Source organism: Mobula birostris, chromosome 3, assembly GCF_030028105.1.
Source record: "Mobula birostris isolate sMobBir1 chromosome 3, sMobBir1.hap1, whole genome shotgun sequence".
In the NCBI taxonomy this organism is placed as follows: Eukaryota; Metazoa; Chordata; class Chondrichthyes; order Myliobatiformes; family Myliobatidae; genus Mobula; species Mobula birostris.
Genome location: NC_092372.1, coordinates 32,702,267 through 32,726,681, shown reverse-complemented (window position 1 = coordinate 32,726,681; position 24,415 = coordinate 32,702,267). Strand labels below are relative to the sequence as shown.

Sequence of the window (24,415 nt, the reverse complement as noted above, 5' to 3'; positions counted from 1 at the left end):
TGCTTTTTTTCGTAACAGTGAAAACATCTTCTGTTAGCGAAAACAGGTAACTAATGTAGGTCTTTCGTAACAGCGAGGTTTCGTAAAGCGAACGTTCGAAAAGCGGGGGACACCTGTACAGTATTTCTGTTTCTTCACATTTTTAAAAATATATTCAATACATGTAATTGATTTACTTGTTTATGTACTATTATATTTTATTTATTTTCTCTCTCTCTCTCTCTCTCTGGTGGATTACGTATTGCATTGAACTGCTGCTGCTAAGTTAAAAAATTTCACATCACGTGTCGGTGATAATAAACCTGATTCTGAAGTCATGACTAGTCACTAAGAGCATCCACCAAAACGTGAAGTTGCTGAGAGTAAATTGACCTCCAAATGGGATGTATCTGATCATTTTATTGTTTTAAAATGTTTTTCTGATTCTGCATTATCTAGTTTCAAAGCATATGTGTAATCATGTCAATAATATTAGCTGCCCTTCAAGCATTTGGGAAGTTGTTTTGTTTGAGGGGAAAAGTTTCGGGGAAGATGTGAATTCCATTTTAAACCTTGAGAAAGAAGATCGCTGCAAATGGAAGAGCCTATTTAATTTTGACTGAAACTGTAAGTAATAAAATATATGAAATAAGTTTTGCCAATGCGGCTGTAGCATGCCAGCTACATCTGCACACACTGGCGTAAATGATGCCAGTCTTATCTCAGAACCTAGCAGCTCATCAGTTTCAAATAAATTATGTGCCGGTGGGTCCTTCCACTGCTATTGGCGAGATTTTAATCAAGTGACTTTGACTTCCTGCAAATTATGGCAGATAATAATTATCTTGTTGGGTTATGTTCCACTGACAGTGCAAACTTTTAAATACCATTTAGCTGCTGTATAATTTGTGCTCATAGGAATGGACTGAGGTAATGAGAGGACCCAGATTATCATCAATTCTCTCCTGTTCAGCTGCAAGAAGCATGTTTATTGCTGCCTGAGGCATCTCCCAGAGCAAAAAAAATTACTCTTAAATCTAAAGAGAAATTATTTATAAATGTGCATTCTTAAATATATGGAAATTTTACATGTAGTAGCTTAATTAAAGCATGGCAGCTTCACTGTGAATCGATAAATATTTAAGAACATCCAAGGTTAAGCTAAGACTCTGTACCTCACCCAACAGGTTTAAAAATGGTCACAAACACCAGGAAGTTCTGTTCCATATGCAAATTCAAATATAAAAAATGTTTTGTGCAATGTATCTGCAGGGAACAGGAGTCATCCATAAACTTCATGTGTATTCTAACATGTACAACACTGTTGTTATGACAGTGGCAGGATAGGTTTTAAGCAACGTATTTATTCTTATAACATTTTAAAGCTTATAGCTGCCTACAACTTTCTAGCTGCTAGTTATACCCAAAAATATAATGTGATATTGATTTTATGATATGCATGTATTATTCTTAGGATATAGTGCATGTATGTAAAGCAACTTTTGCGATTGGAGAGTAAAGTATTAATTTTCATTCTTAGTTTCTAATAGACTGTTCTTAAAAACAATGACCATCCACAAAAATCTAAAAGCCCACGTTTGAACCAATTAATAACGCTGTGCATTTTTGGATGAACAATTAAGATAGAGACACCTGACAGCAACAGAAACAATCGCATGTCTTCCAGGTGTAGATTTCTCTCATAATTGTATTACTGACTAAGGTATATTTGCTTAAATGCATGATGAATAGTTCATCTAAAATACTATATTTGTACATCAATTATTTTTAAATATTGCAGTAAATATGTAAGTGTATTTTGGCAAAGAGCAAAAAATAAGGCCATTCTTGATCTTACTGGCTCAAATATTAAAAATATAAGTCATATCAGAGGATTCTTTTTTCCTCCTACGTTCTTGTAGTTTACAATGTAAGATCTTAAAGTTAACCGCTTTGGAAAACTCTCTGGTTAGACCATGATACTTATGTATGTCTGGCAGTTATGCTTATTTAAGAACATAGGAAATAGGAGAAATAGGAGAATGTCTGGCTCTCTGGCCTGCTCAGCCTTTTAAAAGATCATGGCTGATCTGGCCATTGTCTCAGCTCGATCTTCCTGCCTTTTCAATGTGATCCTTAATTCTCCTACAAGGCAAGAATCTATCTAACTGTGTCTTACACATGTTTATTAAAGTAGCCTCTACTGCTTCCCTAGCCAGAGAATTCCATAGATTCACTGCTTCTTGGGAATAGCATTTCCTCTTCATCTCTATCCTAAATCTACTCCACTGAATCTTGACGTTATGTCCCCTAGTTCTTATGTCACATACTAGTAGAAGCACCATTCCTGTTTCTACCTCTTCCATAATGTTAAATACCTATAAGATTCCTTCTCATTCTGCCTCTTACGCAGTCTCTCAGGACTGAGCGTAACTTGTGTTCTCTCCAGTTTTGTAGGATCTGAGGTAACTGAAGAAGTCAATGTGACGGCATGCACATTGGCAAGAGGGACGAGTACACTTTGTACTCTTTTCATTACTGTCATCAGGAAGGAGGTAGAGGAGCCTGAGGACCCACACTCAATGCTTTAGGAACAGTTTCCCCCCTCTGCGATCAGATTTCTGAACGATTCATGAACTACCTTGCTATTCCTCATTTGTGCTATATATTGATTCTTTTAAAATTATAAATTAGAGCAATTTTTATGTCTTACAGTGCCCTGCTGTCACAAGTCAACATATTTCCTGACATATATGAAATATATATGGTAACATATGTGATAATAAACCTGATTCTGATTCTGGAACTGTACACTCCTACATGGCAATGTGCTCCTTTCACCACTTACACAGGCCTTCAGTGAGCTCCCAATGCGTTGAATAGAGGCTCTCAGCTTATTACATATGTTCCTTCTCCCCCTTTGGTTGGTTATCGAGCAGCAAGTCCTAGCAGTTTGTGGTAATGTTCAATTTTTCAAGGAGACCTGGAGGATATCTTTGATTGTCCTTTTCTCCATCTGCTTGCCCAGACAGGATTTGGACAGAGCATCTGTTTCAGGTGTTTGGAGTTTGTGTGGCTTGCCCAGAGGAAATAGCAGTGTGTGACTAAGGCCTCAATACAATGGATACAGACACGGGACACAGATGTTGTTTTGCCTGCCTGTTCAAGTAAAAATGGAGATTTTTCCAATACAGCATTGATCATTCACTCAGTGATTCATAATCTGCATCTTTTTCATCAATTGTCTAAACAGCGTAGAATTCCATCATTGTTATGTTACTTCTGTTTAAACGTACGGCGGGTTAACAGTAAAGAATCATATTCTGGAAGAATTAAAGAACTTTTATTTACAGTAATAAACAAACAAGTCTTAACCCAGCCATGCGCTGGAACATTCTGGCAATACCATGCATGCTCAGTGCTCTGTCCAATCATGTACTGGCACATCATTGCACGTGATATCACCACAATCATCACTCTCTGGCTTCAATGGGTATGAAGATTCTGGGTATGAGAAACAGCATTTAGTGGCTGTTTGGTTTGGTTGGAACTTGTAGTTCTCAGTTTTCCTAGAAATTAAATTTGTATGATTATACATTCAATTTACATATAATGGTTCAAGGGACTGGCATTTTATTGTAACAAAATATACATCATGGATTTTGTTTAGTTGAAGTTCAGCTGAGCTAGAAGATATCATAATCAACAATTTCTAAAAGCAACTGAAAAATTTTCTCCATTTCATCAACTTGTCTCCCTAAGGCATTGTGTGCATCATTCGCTCTGTGATGCTTTATATTGGTAGCTAATATCCTATTGTGAACTATGTAGGGAACTGATCCATTTTCTGATTGTTAAATCACTACAACAAAACAATATTAGCTGAACAGAGTCTATGGAACTGCTTAGACCCATGTAAAATCATGCTCTTTTGTTACCTGTGCTGGGTTTGTAAACTGATCCTTTCCACTCCCATGTTTTGTTCATCAAATCATTCATTAGCAAGGCCAGCCGGTCTTATCCACCCCAAATAGCTCTGTCAAAGAACTCAGTATACTGGAAGCACTCAGTAACGTTAAGCAGCATCTGTGGAGGTGAAGGACTGGTCAACACTGAGAGGGAAAATGGACAGTAAGGAGAAGTAAGGGGAGAAGGGCGAGACAGGAGCTCGTAGATACCAGGTGAAAATAGATAAGATGGTGGGGGGGGGGGGGTGTGACAAGGCAGATGGAACTGGATGGTGAGGATGGAGACAGATGGTGATACTGAATACCTGGTAGGATACTCTGACCCCTTGCCTCACCCTAATATCCCAAGATTCTACCACTCCTAGGGAAATATTACTGCTTATTCACCGCAGGTTGTTTTCACATCTCAGTTGACAGCTGATTGCAAAATAATGTACCCTTTAGTCTGTATATTAAGCCACAGATCATTCATGTTTGCTTCTCTAAAACTAAAAGATTCCTTAAAACCCCCTTTCCATGGGTGTTCCAGGTTGTTCCAGGTAGGGATAAAAATCATGTATCACTATCTCCGGTCCCAAAATTCAAAAAGTTTAATGTAAATTTATTATCAAAATACATACAGTATATGTCACCATATACTAGCCAGAGATTCATTTTCTTGCAGGTGTACACAGTAGAACAAAGGAATACAATAGAATCAATGAAAAGCTACACACAAAGACTGGCAGGTAATCAGTGTGCAAAAGAAAACGAACTGTGCATGTACAGATAAATCTAAATAATAAATAAACAAATAAATAATACAGAAAACGTGAGTTGTAAGTCCTAGAAAGTGAGTTCCTAGATTGTGTTCTGTGATCAGTTCAGTGCTGAGTTGAGTGAAGTTATCCATACTGGTTCTGGAACCTGATGGTTGTAGGATAATATATAACTGTTTCTGAACCTGGTGGTTTGGGATCTAAGGCTCCTGTACCTCCTTTCCAATGTCAGCAGTGAGAAATAGCAGTAGGAAATTGCTATAAAAATCTTAGGGAATAGAGTTGGAAGAGTAATGTTCATATTGGTTGCTGGTTATCTACTTCAATAAAGAAGGTTCTGATTAACTGCACCTTTTTATTGAATCAAGTAGCTTCTTTAAAGATGTAAAACACAAGAAATTCTGCAGATACTGTAAATCCAAAGCTACATACATAAAACGCAGGAGGGAGTCAGCAAGTAAGGCAGCATGCGTGGACATAAACAAACAGCCGACATTTCAGGCCGAGATCCTTCTTCAGGACAGAACCCTTGTCTTGAAGAAGGGACTTGGCCTGTATGCTCGTCTGTTTGTTCTTTAAAGATTTGCCATCTTTTGTTTTGACGGAAACATTACCAATCTGTTTTATTGGAGGGATTGTTACATTTATTGAACGACTATTTATTTCTTCATTAGTAATTATAATCACATTCTGCTGGCTTTCCTCCTTATTTGAATATTTTGTCTACATTGCCAGAAAGTGTCGCTTTGGGCGATTTTGTACTCTTTGAAGCAAATATTAATGTAAATGAGATTATAATATGCAATATTCTAACATCGATAGACCAAATTAACTTCAGAATCATTAGTTATTACTGAGATTCTCCATTCATTAGAGAAAATTAAAAGAAATTTACATTATTTTGAGATGATCAAGGTCTTTTATTTACTGCCATTAGAAATACCAGATTTATACACATTTAATTGACATAGCGTGGGAGCCACAGTTTGGTTTGCCTTGAGAATGGAAGGATCTAAAAATATGCTGGAGGCAGCCTGCACGTGTCATCAAAGGTTTCAAAGGTACATTTAATGTCAGAGAAATGTATACAATATACATCCTGAAATGCTTTTCTTTCGCAACCATCCACGAAAACAGAGGAGTGACCCAAAGAATGAATAACAGTTAAATGTTGGAACCCAAAGACCCTCCAGCTCCCCTTCCTCCTGCCCGTAAGTGGCAGCAAACAATGATCCCCCCTCCCCGCACTGGCAAAAAAAAGCACTGGCACCCACCACCGAGCACTCAAGTGCGCAGCAAAAGCAACAGCAAAGACACAGACTTGCAGTACTTCAAAGACTACATGTTCACTCCGTATTTGACATACCATAGTCTCTCTCTCTCCCTAATAAAGGAGAAAGAGTGTCTCCGTTACACAGCGAGAGGGGAGACATAACAAACATCTCGCTGGTTTACGATGTTAAAAATCCGTTCCGAGCTCTGTGCCCAAAGATCTCAGGTCTCTAGGCACACAGCCAAAGATCCTCTAGCTCCCCTGACACACCATTCCGGGACACTGACCTTTGATCTACCCATCTCCACAGCCCCAAGATCTTTTGCCTCCAAAGGCAAGCTGAACTCTTACGCCGCGTCCTTGACATGTCGGATAACAGCCAGTCGTGACACACCGAGAGCGGGTCCCATTCCTGCAAAGAACTGAACTCAGCGTGTAACTCCAGGTCAGGGTCTTCAAAAGAACCCTGAAAGGGAAAAATAGTGATATTATTGGAAACTGCTCTATTTCCATTTTTCTATTTTCTATTTATGATTTATAATTTAAATTTTTAATATTTACTATTTTTTACTATTTTTAATATTTAATATTTGTAATCCAGGGAGTGGGAAGCGCAGAATCAAATATCGCTGTGATGATTGTATGTTCCAGTATCAATTGTTTGGCGACAGTAAAGTATAAAGTATAAAGTATTTACATCTTTAACCAAAACAACAAGAGCAAAACAAGCCCCTTTCCTCCTTCCCACCTAGCCACTGCCATACATACATAGTCAGACTTTCAAGCCCAGGACTGTTTACCTCTGGGCAGTCTTCAGTAGACCCACATAATCGCAGACACAGAGCTTCAATCATCGGGCCTCGACATCTGGAATCGCTGACTTCGGTCTCCAACCGCTGAACATCAGCCCTAGTACTTGCCAGTGACTGGATCCTAAATTCTAGGCCTTGAACTCCAAACTCACCAACCCATTGACCTGGGGGTTCACCAAGCCTTGTGTTTTCTACCTGCATGGACCTCCAATCCTGGAACCTGCCAGCTTGGGGAGACTTAGCGAATTTGGGGTCACCAGTCAACATCACAGCAGGTCTTTGTCCAGAGCACTTGCTGACCCAACATCAGTCCACAGGGATCACTGGCCTTTAACCGCAGAGTGCTCCAACCTGGACTTTGGCCTGATCTCCAACTTCCCCAAATATCTGTCACTAAACCCTTACCTGACCTCTAGTTTCCTGCTCTGTCCCAAAAACCATTCCTATGAACTTAAGAAGCAGCTAAGTCTGAGCCAGGATATCGCAGCACAGCTCTGTCTAAACTTGAAGTTGACCAGAATGCATGAGAAAAGGAGTTAGAGAGATATGAATGGGATTGAGACAATTGACCAGAAAGCAAACATACACCTGATGGGATGAAAGGTCTCATCTTAGACCATAAGATCACAAGACATAGGAACAGAGTTAGGCTATTCAGCATATCGAGTATGCTTTACCATTTGTTCATGTCTGATTTATTTTCCTTCACAAGCCTTTTCTCTTGCTTTCTCCCCATAACCTTTGATGCTATCAACCTCTACTTTAAATACACCCAATGATGTGGCCTTCACAGCTGTCTGCAACAATAAATTCCATAAGATTCATTGCCCTCTGGCTGAAGAAATTCCTTCCTTCTATTCTGAGGCCTTTCTCTCTGGTCGTAGACACTCATCACACTATTGGAAAATATTCTCTCCACATCTAGGCCTTTCATATTTGGTAGGTGTCTATGAGATCCCCCTCATTCTCCTAAACTCCATTGAATACAGACCCATAGACATCAAAAGCTCCTCATACTTCAATACTTCCATTTCTGAGATTATTCTCATAAACCTCCTCTGGACCCTTTCAATGCAAACACGTTTCTTCTTACATAGGGGGCCTGAAATTGCTCATGGTCTGCCCAATATCTTATAAAGCCTCGGCTTTCAAAGAAAATACTAAAAAAAAATCTGTAATGATCTGGACACAGAATAACAGGAGGAATACTTAGAGAGGAATGGCAGAGAGGTATTTCTGTGATTGGACATTATTGGGGTCAGGGGAGTAGATAAGGGGGTAAGCAGCAAATCACAGGAAAAGACTGGTGATAAAGTCAATAGTTTTGAGGAGAGAATCTTAATTAGGAGGTAAAAGGGGAGAAGAATTCAGAGAAATGGCATGAAGATTAGAGGTGAAAAAAGATTAAAATAGGATGGGAAGAAGATGATAGAGGTTGGTAAAGAGGAAGAGAAGAGGAAGCTGGGAGAAAGCAATGAGAAATTCAGAGAAGGATTATCAGGGAAGAGATCAATGGGTCAGAGAGATTAGAGAGGAAATAGAGGAATGACTGATGAAATTAAAACAGCTAAAATTTTACAGGGGCACCAATTACAGCTATAAGGGTTGACACAGAATATTGAAGGGGAATAAACACCAAGGGCAGAAGAGAGTGGTGGGTTGGTCACCATGGCAATATTCAGAGAAAGTACAAGCATATCTCAAGGGCAAAGAATGCATTCTGGGAATATTCACTGATTGACTGCCTGGCAGTAGTATCGGCACAGAGAGGCTATTTAATGTAACTCAGGGTTAGGCCTAAATCCTCTATTTGATAGCTGCCCACTTCATTGTAATTTGAGAAGAAAATTAAGTATTGTGCTTACTGGCTTCTGAGTTGATCAAAGCTGACAATGCTGCAGTGCCACTTCTGGCATTCTGGCTGTCACTTAGCATGTTCAGGACAATGACTTCACTTTACATGGAGATTCTGGTAAGTATCATATTTATTTTGCTACAGGCTTGGTTTCTTCGATGCATCATTGAAGCCAATTTTCTAATGAGGCATTGAGAAAGGCCTGAGCAAATTCCAAACGTCTGCTTCAGACATGAGTAACAGATGCTTTTTTGATTGTTTTTATCCAGTATGTATTCTTTCTGATCTCTTCTTGTCACCCTACAGACCACAATGCACCAGTTGCTAATACTCCTTGACAACCAACATCTACATTTTATTTTTATCTATTTAACAACTTAACAAATCAATAAAAGCATGTTTCTAAAAATGTTTTTACACATCGGCCACCACAACTCCATGTGACAACTAAGATCTCTATCTTTTTGACCTCAGCTTTTCTTAAAATCTGCCCATTATAGTCGCTACAAAACATTCTTAGTACTAAATGCTAGGCAGTTACATATAAAGCAATAAAATCATTCTAATTGTGCATTTCATCCCGAAAACTTTTCACTGCATTTCAGTAGCACTGTTCCCTGTTCACCAAAGCACAATTACTGCAGTCCAGGCTGTCAGGACCATTATAATTATGCAAAGCATTACCTTTTGGCAACAACAGTAACCATGGAATTAACCTTATAAAGCTGGAATTCTGCTGGCAGGATTTCTGTGATCAGCTAATGGGGAGTTGGATCTAATTCAACAGTTGTTAAGTTCTTGATTCTGCTTAATATGTCTTCCCAGAAGGACTGACAGTTGTATAACACAGCCACGTCATATTTTCCTAACAACCCACGAGAAAATTAGAGTATGGAAGATAAGCTCTACCACATGTAGCTGATTGAGTATTAAATCTCCTTTATGCAGTAACTTAATCTCTATGAGCCTCAGTGTTGCTTTTGTGTAGGTTGCCACATATTCATATCTTTCTTTACTAATCTGTATGTCAGTTTTTTCCCCCTTGTTTGCACTACAGCTCAAAATGGAGGCCTAGGTTTTAGCCTGGAGGATTGCTGTGTGGGGGGTTTAGAAAATGGACAAAACTAGCTTCCCGGTTGTCCTACAAATTATAACTACAATACTGTTTTCAGGAAGGTTCCTGCATACAGACAGCCTGATCAATGGGAAGGATGCTTTATAAGGCCAAAGTAGTCTAAAGCAGGCATGTGTGTTTGGTTGGGAAAGGAGTGAGGAGACTGTGGGGGGAACAAGTTAGTTTGAGTGTCCCACCTACAGTCTTCTTCATCCCTCACACAACCAAAACTTGATTGTAGAGGAGGAGGGAGATGGATCACAGAATGAGGTCCAGTTCACAGGAGAGTGGAAAGAGGAGCTATGTTTACAGCTAGTAGGAGTGAGGGTGGTATTTGGGAGGAAGTGACTTGATGGTAGAGTGTGAAGTTCGAATTCTGAAGGGATATCCCAGTTGGAGGGGTGTCTTAATTACAAGATGATTTAAACTGAATAAAGGTTTGGAATTTGTTAATGGTAGGAGAGTGATGATGGTAGTCATGGGGTCCAAATATGGACTAAGCAGATAGTAGGGTGATGATTGGTGCTCATTTTGTAAATTCATAGTAATGGAGTAGGGTGCATGGAGACATTTCATGGCCAACAAGGTCTGGTAATGTTCAGGAAGGAAAGTAATGGCTTCTGAGGGTACAGAGTGACTGAATGCAACATCTTACTGGTTGATGTGGTTCTGAAAATAAAATCTTGGACCTCCTTTCCCTGCACACTTTCTGAAGCCACTTCTGTCTGAGACTCAATCCTAATTGCCAGTTTCTGGTTACCTGTGAAAACTACTGAATGCTGAAAATACTCTGCAGGTCAGGCAGCAACTGTGCAAAGATAAACAGACAATATTTCAGGTTGAAGAACCTTCACCAAAATTGGAAAATTTCATCCAAATTACCAACTTGTTTCCTGTGAAAGTACTAATGGCCTTCCTTTCTCCCCATTTTTGCAGTATGACATCTGGATACAGTTGGCTCAAGGCAAAAGGCAGATATAGGAGCTAAATTAGGCCATATGACCCATCAGGTTTGCTTTTCTATTCAATCATGGCTGAGTTTTTTTCAACTCCATTCTCCCGCTTTCTCCTCATAACCTTAACACCATGACCAACCAAGAACCTATCATTCCCTGCTTTAAATACACTCAATGACTTGGCCTTCACAGCTCTTGCCCCCATGCCAGTGAATTCCACACATTCATCACCCTGTTTCTGAAGAAATTCTTCATCATCTCAGCTTAAAAGGGACATCCCTGCAGGCTGTGCCCTCAGATCCTAGATACTCTTACTAATGGAAACATCCTCTCCAAGTCCACTCTATCCAGGCTTTTCAGCATCCTGCAAGTTTCAATGAGATTCTCCTTCATCCTTCTGAAAGCAATTTCAGTTTGTGCTTCAGATATTTTGCAAAGTCCTAATCCCAACTGCTTTTGAGGATTAGAATGCCATCTATACTATCTCTAGTGAATTGTAATCAGTTATATGTTGTCTAATAACTATTGAAATATTCTCACTCGCATTAACATAATATTGATTTTACCTGCAAAAATCAGTATATTGATTCTTCCCTTCCACTTCAGATTAATCTGATATTTAGAGAAGCTTCAACAACTGGAAGTGTAATATAGTGTACTCTTCTTCCAAAAGGTAGGATCTTGTTGGGTAAATGCTTTGAAAAATGGAACCAAAAGATGAAGGTAAGGACAAAACATCGTAAAAAGATATTTCTAAAAAGGCTTCAGTGCGGTTACAGATATTATAACCAAATTCAGAACCATGCAAAGTCAGGAGACAGACAGATTGGGTAATAAACTAGCTGAAAAGAAAAAGCCCACAATGGCAAATGGGAGGGAATGATGGTCCACAAGGAATTTGCTGAGACAGCTGCTGTAATACTTACATGCAATTACAAAGTTTCCTACTATACCCCAGTACATGTTATATTTATAAACCAATTTACCAATTAGGACTTGAGAAACATAAGTTTAATTTCAAAGTCACTAGATGCTGCCAAATCTGAGGATGCTGTTATACAGAGGATCCTGATAAAACATGTTAATAAATAGCAAGGGATATGCTTGGCAGGCATTAATGAGGAAAGGCCTCAGCAGAAAGAATAAGGAGATTGAAAATGCTTTGGATCATAAATATCAAAATGAGGTATAGGAACAGAGGAGCTGAGGCGATAGTTGCAAAAATTAGAGTGATTGTAATCCTATTCCCACAAGCAGTATTTTACTACTGTTCAAGTGCCAACAGCCAATAAATGCTGATTGTTGCAACCCTGGCTGAGGCAATATTGTTGAAAGCTTCATTGATAAGTCTTCTGGGCACTGATCATTGATTTCATATTCACCGTTATTCTCGCATTGTGTTCATGCAGGTGCTGTGACGGTCAGGAAGAGAGGACAGATGAGATCAAAGATGTAGATATAGAGGAATTGTGCTTGAGATTATTGGTAAACAGAAGGAATAAATGGATTCCTTCTTCAGGCCTTTGCCTCCTCCCCCTAACACCTCCCAGCTTCTTGCGTCATTCCCCCTCCCCCACCCCACTGGCTTCACCTATCACCTTCTAGCCTGCCCTCCTTAATCATCCCTCCTCCTTTCCACTCCTGGTGAAGGGTCTCAGCCCAAACCGTCGACTGTTTATTCATTGCTAGAGATGCTGAGTTCACTTAGCATTTTTGGTGTATTACTCTGGATTTCCAGCATCTGCAGAATCTTTTGTGTTTTTAAACAGGAATAACCTGGTCCAATTGAGCTCATTTTCTCCCTTCTTCTCCTTCCCCTCTTCCTCTTTTTCCTTAATACCTGCTCAGAGACGAGTCACTCACTGCAAGTAATTAAGCCCTTGTGTCCATGGTATTTATAAGTTTCTGTTCAATGGAGAACCATAGGATATTGATGATTATGGGTCTGGAGGTGGGCATTGCCTTTGAATGCCAAGGTGAGTGGTTAAATTCTTTTACTTTGTGCATGGTGATTGCTTGACACATTTGTGCCCCTAATGTTATATGCCATTCATTAGTATTTACCGGAATGTTGTCTGGGTCATGCTGCACGGAGGCAGGGGTGGCTTTTATTTGTTGAGAAGTTGTGAAATTTAAAATCATCACCTGACCTTACAATGGAAGAAAGATTGTTGATGAAGCAGCAGAAGGTGAAGGGGGGCACAGACACTGTCTTGAAGAAATGGGGTCAGGATGGTTGACCTCCAATAACCACAACCATTGTATTTGGTTGACAAGTGATTACAGCCAAATGAGTGTTTTCACTTGCCAGTGATGTCAAAAACAGTCACTCACATGAAACCTTTACAATTTAGCTCTTTGGTGCACATCAAATAAAATTGCAAGTGAGGGTAGATTCTTGTTAGTTTTACCTCCAATTTGATTTGAATGATTTGAAGATCCAATAAATGCAGTGGTTTTGCCCATTTGTATTTAGAGAAAGTGATCAGAGCAGGTGAGATGACAAAATATGGTTAGTAGAATAGAAATATACTAGAGTTTTTTTCTTTGTCAGCAATGATCTATTATGGACTGTTTTGGCACATGATGGAAAGATTAATTAAAGACTGCTGTGGTCTGGCAATGCATAAATAAGTGAGAAACATGGCTGCATTAGCACCCATTGGACAATAATGGGAACCTGGGGACAGAAAAATGGATGTAAAGGTTTTATTGCACATCAAAGATATCAAGAAATTAATTTTCTTTGTTGCATTTGGCTTAACTGTGATAACGCTTGCTTTTTTCCCCCAGGTTAAATGCATTAACTTTCAATTCAGCAAAAACATTCACTGCCTAAAATGTTCTCTTCTGTATAATAGGAAGACCAAATGAAGATTTGGGTGACTCCCTGCTAGTACGTTTCCATTCAGATTCTATGTGATCAAGGTGAATGAGAATCAGAATCAGGTTTAATATCACTGGCATAAAATTCATCATGAATTTTTTCTTTTTGCAGCAGTACATTTCAATACATTATAATAAAAACTACAAATTTACAATAAGAAATATATATATATATACTCAATTAATAGGCAGTGCAAAAAGAAAGCAAAAAACATAGTGAGATATTGTTCATGGTTTAATTGTCCATTCAGAAATCTAATGGCAGAGGGGAAGAAGCTGTTTCTGAAACATTGAGTGTGTGTCTTCAGGCTCCAGTACCTCCTCCACGACGGTAGCAATGGGAAGAGGGTATGTCCTGGCTGAAGAGGGTCCTTAATGATGGACGCAGCCTTCTTGAGGCATTGCCTTTTGAAGGTGTCCTTGATGTTGGAGAGGATAGTGCCCATGATGGAGCTGACTGAGTTTACAATTTTCTGCAGCTTTTTCCAAACTTCTGCAGTGGCCCCTGCATACTAGATGGTGATGCAACCAGTACTCCTGTAGAAATTTGCGGGAGTTTTTGGTAACATGCTCCCAAACTCCTAATGAATATAGCCGCTGTCATGCCTTCTTCGTAATTGCATCAATATGTTGGGCACAGAATACACCTTCAAAGGTGTTGACAGCCGGGAACTTGAATCTGCTCTCCCTTACCACTGCTAATCTTTTGATGAGGATTAGTGTGTGTTCCCTCAACCTCCTGTTCCTGAAGTCCACAAGCAATTCCTTGGTCTTACTAATGTTGAGTACAAGGTTAACCATCTCAAAGCAATGTTGCTTACTGAAGTACCTATGGCAGTTTCTGTGGATTTCACCTGCAGTAGTCCTAAACAGGAATATTTTATGATTCCCATCGGAGCTGCACGCATAGAATCACCACTTATCTGCGACATATTCGCCAACTTAAACCAGCTGCCTTAACTCTATGTCTCACTGCCAGGTTTCTTGATCTATTGTACCGTTCTATTACACAGATCTATTCACTGAGGCTCACCAGCAAAAAACTTCGTTGAATTTAGCACATTACAACACCAAGTTGATCAATGGTTTTAGCCCATTTTTTTTTGTTTCTGTGCATGTTCCATTGTCATCCCCTTTTGCTCTGCAATCTTTTGACATTAAATCTCATTGCCTTCTGCTCTGTCTCAAATCTTCCTTTTGGGCTTTCATCCCACCTTTCATTCCTTTGCTTCTTAAAAGCAGCTATATATTTAACTTTATCCACTTCTGATGAAATTACCTTAAACATCATCCTTGTTTCCCGCCATAATATTGTCATATGTTTTTGTATTTTATTACAAATTTAGAACATCCATTGTATTTTGCTTCTACATAGCTTGCATAGCGAATGTAGAATTGATGTAACATTTTCCAATAAGTTATTGTTGGCAGCCATGGAGATTTTACTACATAATAGGCAGGAGCTTATTTCAAAATTTGTATTTCCTTTGAAAAAGAAACATAGTTACCACATGAAATATTCACTCCTTCTCATCAGTAATACTCTATTTTGAGTTCACTTTAGAAAACTGGAATGAAAGGTGAGTATATTTGCAACAGAAAATCAAGACAAAATTTGAAATTGGAATGCTTTTGTTTGACCATCAAGATTCTTTGAATCTATTAAGAGATTCCTAATCGTTTGCATAAACTATTTTTTCCAAGTATTGAAAATATCCAAGGATTATTGAGTATATTGACCATTGTTTCATTTTCTTTATGTAGTTTGTATATTTAAATTGCACTGATCTTTGATGTTACTGTGCACTAATTAACCCAGATTTTCTTTCGGGTAGGAGGGTTAACACCCATATGTATATATGTGTGGGAGGGGGAGGGGTGGGAAATGATGGAAAAGGGGTTGGTGTTGTTGCTGTTGTTTGTTGTATGATGGTTGTGTATTGTTCTGCAGAACATAGCGGGCATACTATGTTGGCGGCAGAATGTGTGGTGATGTTTGCGGTTTGGCCTGAGCACATCCTCAGATTGTATTGGCTATTCGTGCAAAGGATGCATTTCACTGTATGTTTTGATGCGCATGTGATAAATTGATAATAGACGAGAGAAACATCAATTGTTGTCCTAGTTCCTCAAGAATCTCCCAATATGGTTCAGAAAATGGGATGTATTTGGAGATTTCCTTCAAATGGTATAGTGCTGTTGATTATAATAGTAAAAAATAGCGCAGCTTATCAAAGAACAGCTTCCATCTTTGCATTACCTCTGTTGCCATTCTCCCACTCAAACTTTCTGCCTGAAATGGCTTTAGATCTAGCAGATAAGCCCAACTCGGGCTATATACTTCATTAATTGTTAATATATCTAGATCTGTAAAGTCCTTTGAGATGCTATCCTCTGCTCCAATGCTCCACTAGTTTAACGTGAAGAATGAAAAATTTACATTACTAAGTTGTTAACATCAACTCATCTTTAAGTATTGGATGTTGTGTCTGAATTCTGCATTTTGGAATGTAATATAATGGGGAAAAAACATATTACATTGGTAATCAAGAACCATTACCTGTAAAGTAAAAGGTTGCTTATTTTCTTTCCATTTATAATGACCAGAAGGTAAAATTTCCTCTGGTTTCTATGTAAAATTCCAGATGTGTGCTATTTCCAGCTAAATTGTAAACGTGTTTCAGAGCTATGCTGACTTATTATTCCTCCCTCGACTTTTCATTACTGCTTCCTCTAAGATGACCTGTAAGGACCAATTTTATGGATGGGGCAGCTATGGATGAGAACCTCAATCCCAGTCAATGAATATCAGGAAATTATAATCACAATGCCTCTGGGAAGTGTGACCATGAATCTTAAATATGCAAAGCCAGCAAGATGAATAATGTGTCGATATCATTCATTGGCAAATTAACTCTCACCAGCTGAAGGTTATCCTTGTACACTAGTTGTATTGCATTTGTTCTTTTGTAATATCATATCATAACCCAATGCAATCATTTGCCCATGACTCTAGTAAAATCAGATCCCTTTCATTAGCTACTTCCTCATGTTAGAAAAAACGGGGTGTCCTGTCCATGTTTACTGGCATCTGTCTGCCTGTCATCTCTTTATTCATAATTTCTATCATTATTAATATTTTATGGGATTGTCATTAAGGTATCTTCCCTGCACTGAGAAGACAGCTCATGATTTCCTTCGTGAATGTGAAGAGAAATCATAAATATTGGATTATCCCTCAGCCTCCAGTGTTGCATCATCCATTGAATTCATAAAGGCTTCTTCTGGGACTTCCTCTATTTGCTTCAGATTTGCATCTACAAAATACTTTCATGTTTTATATTTATTTTTTCTCATAAATATGCTAAACTTATGGATAGTATATGTTTAAATAAATTACATCTTGGAAAGCAAAACTGGCAAATACTATTGTGAACATGAGAAAATCTGCAGATGCTGGAAATTCAAGCAACACACACAAAATGCTGGTGAACGCAGCAGGGGGGCAGCATCTATAGGAAGAGGTACAGTCGACGTTTCAGGCCGAGACCCTTTGGCAGGACCAACTGAAAGAAGAGCTAGTAAGAGATTTGAAAGTGGGAGGGGGAGGGGGAGACCCGAAATGATAGCAGAAGGCAGGAGGGGGAGGGATGGAGCCAAGAGCTGGGAAGTTGATTGGCAAAAGGGATACAAGGCTGGAGAAGGAGGAGTATCATGGGATGGAAGGCCTTGGAAGGAAGAAAGGGGGAGGGGAGCACCAGTGGAAGATGGAGAACAGGCAAGGAGTTGTAGCCTGAGAAGGTTGGAATATTGCAACTCTGCTGACAATGGCCCCATGCAGTTTGGTCGGAAATTAGTCCAACAGTGATGAAGGAGTAATATGTAGTTCAGGTAACAGTAGAGCCTATCTTGAAGGTGACATCATTTTTATATCATGGCTGATCTTGCTTTTCTCATTGGTAGGGGTAAATTTACAAGGATGTGCTTGGTCTGGAGGATCTGAGTTATAATGAAATATTGAAATGGTTAGGATTTTATTCCTTGGAACATAGAAGATTGAGAGATTTGATAGAGGTAGACAAAATTATGAGATACTGTTCACATTCACAGATAGGGTGTGTGCAAGCAAGCATTTTCCAATGTGGTTAGGTGGAACTACAACTAGAGGTCATGGGTTAAGGGTGAATGGTGAAATATTTAAGGGGAACATGAGGGGAATCTTGTTCACTCAGAGGATTGTGAGAGTGTGGAATGAGTTGCCAGTGCCACTGATACATGCAAGCTCAATTTCAATGTTTAAGAGAAGTTTGGATAGGTACACGGATGGTAGGGGTATGGAAGCCTATAGTCCCGGTGCAGGTCGATGGGAGTAGGCAGTTTAAATAGTTCAGCATGGACTAGATGAATCAAAGGGCATTTTTATCTGCTGTACTTTTCTATGAGTATATGACTCCATGACTCTAACAGGGATCCTGTATCCCATGAGTTCCCCTATTTTAACATTGCATCTAGTTGTCTTCTTCAATAATATGCTCCTCTAAGTACGTTATGCTATTTACCAGTTAAGCATTCTAAGATCTCCTCACAACCTCTCAAAAGTCAATTGTGAAAATGAGGAAAGAATTAAGTCTTTATTCATAAAAAAAAAATTGTCATATTGAACTGAGATCAGATTGGTTGAGTTGGCCTTAAGGATGAACTTGTGAAATGTATACAGGGCAATTTCCTAGAATAATATGTGTAGACCCAAATTGAGAATGGCCTTTTTGAATCCAGTCTTGTTTAAAGAAACAGAATTAATTAGAAAAGGGAAGGGTGATACTCAAGAAGTCAAGATGCATCTGTAGAGGGAGAAAGAGTTAATATCACAGGTCTTGGCTTTTGACTGGCTGGCTGCATCACAGCCTGTTATGGAAACACCAATGCCCTTGAATGGAAAATCCCACAAAAAAAGGTAGTGAATATGGCCCTTCCCACCATTGAGCACATCGACACAAAGTGCCGAGGCAGGAAAGTAGTATTCATCATCAGGGTTCCCCATCACCCAGGACATGCTCTCTTCTTGCTGCTGCCATCAGGAAGAAGCTCAGGACTCACACCCCCAGGTTCAGGAACAAGTATTACCCTCAACCATCAGGCTCTTGAACTTAAGGAGTTAACTTCACTGGACCCATCATTGAAATGTTCCCACAACCTATAGACTCACTTTCAAGGACTCTTCATCTCATGTTCCCGATATTTATCATTATTCCTTCTTTCCTTTTATCTGCAGTCTGTTTTCTTTTGCATACTGGTTGAACGTCCAAGTTGGTGCGGTCTTTCATTCATTCTATCATGGATATTATTATATTAAGGATTTACTGAGTGTGCCCGCAAGAAAGTGACATATTTGTACTTTGATATTAAATGTACTTTGAACTTTTTTCCCATTAGGATTCAGCTCTACCAAGTATTTCCAGAATTCTCTGTTTCTATCCCTTCACCAACATTCGTAGGTCCAGGGAGAAAATAGATCTGTCCATCTTCCTGATTTCGGCGTGGCTCTTCTCGCACTTGATTAGCCACGGGGCTGTCTGGCTGAAAGACAAGCCGCAGGGCCACTTGTCGATGTGTTGCTGCAGCCCGAGGGCTCTGTGGCTGCTGGTTGCTGGGAGACCCGCGCCGGCAGCACTGCTCACACTCAAACGGGCTGTGGACTCAGCGCCTGCCAACGCGATGTAGTCAGTTGCCAGCACTCGTTCGCTCGCCACCACTTTGCTTTTCTTTTGTCTGGCCTTTTCTTCTTCGATTCAACTTTATTTATTTTGTTTGTTTGTCGAGTGGATCGCAATGGACGACGAAAACGAGTCGAACAGAAGCAGCGGCGGCGGCGGCAGCAGTCTATCGGGCGGATCGAGAGAATATAAAGTTGTCATGCTTGGCGCTGGTGGGGTTGGGAAAAGCGGTAGGTTTGAAACGGGCCGATTTGTGCAACCTGCTTGTCAGTAGCGCGTCTCCCCTTCACGTGGAAAGTAGGAGGGCGGGAGGATCCTCACCTGTCCTTGGCAGTGCCCAGTTCAAGCACCCGAAGTTTAATAATGGAGCTTGCCGACGGACGTATATCAACGTCCGTTCAAGGAAGAGTCGTGCAGCCCGACGGGGCGGTTTTATTTAGTGCTTGTGAGTGCAGAGAAGGGTGGGGTTGGAGGCGCTGCTTCAAGTAACACCGGTGCATTGTAAGGTGCAGCCCATTTACCACTTGCACAACATTGACATTCAAATGTGTACTTAGCTCAGGCTGAGTGTTCGCCATTGCCGCGGAAAAATTAATGCTAAGATGCGGTGACTTGACAGTTACAAAGTAACGCAGTTCTCTGATATTTAGAATGCGACCGCCCACTCGGTTCCTATTTGGGGAGTTTCAGATAATCTTAACAGAGTTGATGCTGTGCGTACACAGAAAAAGAAACAACCACAATGGGACCTATGCAACCGGTTTACTTTTTTAACTCGTAAAACTAATAAGGAATTTCGCCTTCGTGGAGAACTCTAATCTTGTACCTAAACCGAAAGAGAAAATGAAGGTGAATTAATATAAGAATATCTTATAGACTAAATTAGAATCGACTGTGTCAATATTAGCCAGTTCAATGACATCCTGATACAACATATTGACAGTAGGCTTGATTATGGGCGCTTCGTGATGCTTTTGATTTGGAAAGCCCCTGAGTACATGAGGTAAGCGACGTGCAGATTGCATGGTCGTATGCAGACAAGCGACTTTCCCAAGGGTCGGATTTGTAATGTACCAATTTGACATTCTCCTTGTATTTCTGAAAGAATTTCTGCTATGGTTTAATTGAACAGCATTGCTTATTCCAGAAGTAAATTCATTAATTCTCATCCCTTCATGCCATGCGCACTTTCCATTTAGTCTTGTTTTGCTTCTCCATGATTACGTAAATATATTCACACGGTCATCTCAGTTCAGAGTTTAATTGGCATCATTAGTTTTTCCTGCTAAATTTATGAAATTGCTACAATTTAAGTTCCCCCTGCTGCAGTGATAAGATTCAAGTTCCTGTCTCATCTTTAGTTCACTTATGTGGATTATTAGTGCAGTAACACTATAATAATAATGCAACATGTTTTAACAATATATTTTGAAGAATGCTGCACACTTTCATTTGGGATTTGAACACAATGACCTGATAAGCCAAGTTTGTTGGCAATTTTCCACTTTTGAGAAACTTTATTCTCCCAACTGGTAATTTCTTGGTGTGGTTTTCTTTGAATATGTATCCAGTTAATAACTTGTGAAGATCCACCTTTTCTGTTTGACACTTCTGGTTTGCCAAATGGGTCTTGACACTGTCAATTGTTCATTGTCTCTACTTAATGGTATATTTTAAAGACAAAATTGAACAATTTTATTACAGTTTTTTTGAGAGAAGTGGGGCCAGCAAAAATAGAAAATTGCTGTGGCATTCATTATGCCAGATTTCTTTTGGTTAGTGCTAAAATTATTTTCTGGCATTACTTGCTGTTAGAAGCATCCATCCAAACACTAATGGTTGGGTATATTTAAATGGAGGAATAATGACTGTGGTGTGTAATATGTTTGATGCGTTTTGTCTTTACTTCTTTGGCAGCAACAGATGTTAGGAACACATGTATACAGCATGAATCAAGTATCAAGTTTGCTATTGGTAGTGGAAGTGCATTGCATCTGAAAATTGAAATGATTTGTAAAAAATTACCTAGTAGTGACTTACGTTGATAGAGTTTTTATTCAATGACTTCTTGTTATAATTAGTTGATGTTTTGTGTTCTTACTATCTGCTACAGCTAACCAATCCCTATAACCGCAATCATTTCTTGCTGAGTACCACAGTGATAAGCTCCAGGCCCATTTAGAAATATCACCAGAAGCCAGAAGTCACTACACTAACTTGTCTGACTCCAGAATTTGCACAATGATAAGCAGTAAAAGTTATAAATGTACAGATAGCATACCCTATCAAACCTAGTCCAGAAATTGCCTCTGTGAGGTAAATTCTGACATTATTCTTACTGTTGAATTACAGATTTCTGGCAATTTCACTTAAAGTGATTATCAAACTAATTAATAAGAGCCCTGTAAAAGTGTATTTCATTTAAAAGGTGTCAACACAGCCAACTGCTTTTTAGATTTCTGCTGAAGCATTTTACCGTAGTTTGTATTTAATTGAAGGTTTTACTTTAACTACCAAGTCTGAAATCCATAAGTCTAGTTTGAAAAATATGAAATTATCCATTTTAGTAGAAACACTGGCCATTTTTAAATGGTGAGAGACCAAGAAATGGTGATGTTCAAAGAAACCAACATATCTTTGTACACAAGTCATCAGAAAGTAACATGCAGGTACAGCTGTCAAATAGTATATTGACCTTTATTGGAAAAGGATTCAGATCCAGGAATAATGATGCTGTACTGTAATTATATTCAAAGATTCAAAGATTCAAAAAACTTTATTGTCATTCTAACCATACATCAGCTCTGCAGGGCAGAATGAGACAGCATTTCCCAGGAGCAGTGCAATCATAACATAACAAACGTAACACTAAATAATAAGCATAACAATAAATAGTAAAACACAACAGCCACATGTCAGTTAAAATCAAGTTATAAGTGTCCAGTGCAAGTTAAAAGTGTCCAAAGCAGAGTCAGGTAGAGCAGCTATTTAGCAGTCTGACTGCCTGTGGGAGGAAGCCGTTTAGTAGCCTTGTGGTTTTAGTTTTGATGCTCCTGTAACATTTGCCTGATGGCAGAAGAACAAACAGTTCATGGGGAGTTTATATGAGGAGTTAGTAAAGGTATATTTGGAACATTGTACACATTATAGGAGCCTTTGGTCCCACACAACCAGGTTCAGGAATGGTTATTAAGAATCAGGCTACCGAACCAGTGTGGATAATTTCACCTCACCTCAACTTCAAACTGATTTCAGAAGCTAGGGACTCATTTTCAAGAACTCTGCAACTCATGTTCTCAGTATTATTTAATTACTACTTTTATTTTTTTATTATTGTTGGATTTGTCTTTGTATCTGCACAGATTGTCTTCTTTCGCACATTGTTTGCTGGACAGAAACAGGCCCTTTGGCCCAAGCCGTCTATACCAACCAAGTTGTCTATTTGATCCTGTCCTGCTCACCTATGTTTAGCCCATGTCCTTCTAATCTTTAATATCCCTGCACCTGTTCAAATACATTTTAAACATTGCAATTGTACTCACTGCTACCACTTTCTCTGGCAGCTCTTTCTAAGTATACAATGCCCTCCATGTTAAAAAGTTGGCCCTCAGGGCCATTTTAAATCTTTCCCTTTCACCATAAGTCCATTCCCTTTAATTTTAGACTCCGTTACCCCCGGGGTGGGGGGCGGGGTGGGGTGGGGGGAAACTCTTGCCTATCCAGTCTCTACTTACAACTCAGGTCCTATTGCCTTGGAAGATCCTGTATAACAAGTATATCCTATTGTGCAAAACGATATCAGAATCAGAATTAGGTTCAATATCACTAGCACATGTCATGAAATTTGTTAACTTTGTGGCAGCAGTACAATGCAATACATGATAATAGAGAGAAAAAAACTGCAAGTTACAGTAAATATTATATATAAAATAGTTACTGAAGTAGTGCAAAAAATAGGATTGAGGTAGTATTTATGCGTTCGATGTCCATTCAGAAAGTAGATCAGAGGGGAAGAAGCTGTTCCTGAGTTGCTGAGTGTGTGCCTTCAGGTTTCGGTACCTCATTTCTGATGGTAGCAATGAGGAGAGGGCATGTCTTGGGTGGTGTCCTTAATGATGGATGCTGTTTTCAGAGGCATCGCTCCTTGAAGGTGTCTTGGATACTACGAAGGCTAGTGCCCATGATGGAGCTGACTAATTATATAACTCTCTGCAGCTTACTTCAGTCCCGTACAGTAGCCCCCATACCAGAGGATGATGCAGCCAGTTAGAATACTCTCCACAGTATATCTGTAGAAATTTGCGAGTGTTTTTGGTGACATACCAAATCTCCTCAAACTCCTAATGAAGTATAACCTCTGTCTTGCCTTCTTTATAGCTGTACCGATATATTGGGTCTAGGGTAGGTCCTCCGAAATTTACTTGTTTTATAGGGATTGCAGCAAAGATTCAGACTTGAGAGTGCATATTTGCGGGACTGTATTATGAGCAGTTAGTTGTTGAAGAAAGTGCAAAAATGGGTCCATCTATCAATCGCAAAAAGGCAGAATGTATGGTGATATCCAAAAAGAATGAGAATCCCATCTGCAGGCTGAAAATAAATGGAAAAGACATAAAACAAGTACAGAACTTTTGCTACTTAGGAAGCTGGGTGACATCAGATGGCAGGTGCGACATGGACATCAAAAGAAGAATAGGGATGGCAAAAGACACCTTTACGAGAATGAAGAGTATACTGACCAACACTGAACTAGGCATGACAACCCACCTCAGAGTACTGAAATGTTACGTTTATCCAGTTATGTTATATGGATCAGAATGTTGGACAATATCTAGTAACATGAGGAAATGAAGTGAAGCAGCAGAGATGTGGTTTTTGGGGAGGATGCAAAGAATATCATGGATGAAACGAATATCTAACGAGGATGTCATGAACAGAGCAAGCACCAGAAGAGAAATAATGTATGAGATCATGAAAAGGCAACGTAACTTCATTGGACATGTGATTAGGAAAGAGAAATTAGAATGCATGGTAATTATGGGAAAGATTGAAGGGAAGAAAGCAAAAGGAAGGCAAAGACAAATGATGATGGAGACAGCA

The 24,415-nt window shown here is 39.4% G+C and overlaps 1 protein-coding gene across 2 annotated transcripts in view; it reads left to right on the top strand.

Moving 5' to 3' along the window:
* Positions 1–19,296: 19,296 nt before the first annotated feature.
* The window catches only part of LOC140194560 (GTP-binding protein Rit2-like), a 387,704-nt gene continuing 382,585 nt past the window's right edge, over positions 19,297–24,415 (top strand). For both annotated transcript variants that reach the window (XM_072251778.1, XM_072251777.1), the window contains exon 1: positions 19,297–19,545. In XM_072251778.1, the coding sequence (XP_072107879.1) occupies positions 19,431–19,545 (115 nt within the window). In that variant the 5' untranslated portion in view covers positions 19,297–19,430. The remainder of the gene's footprint in view (positions 19,546–24,415) is intronic.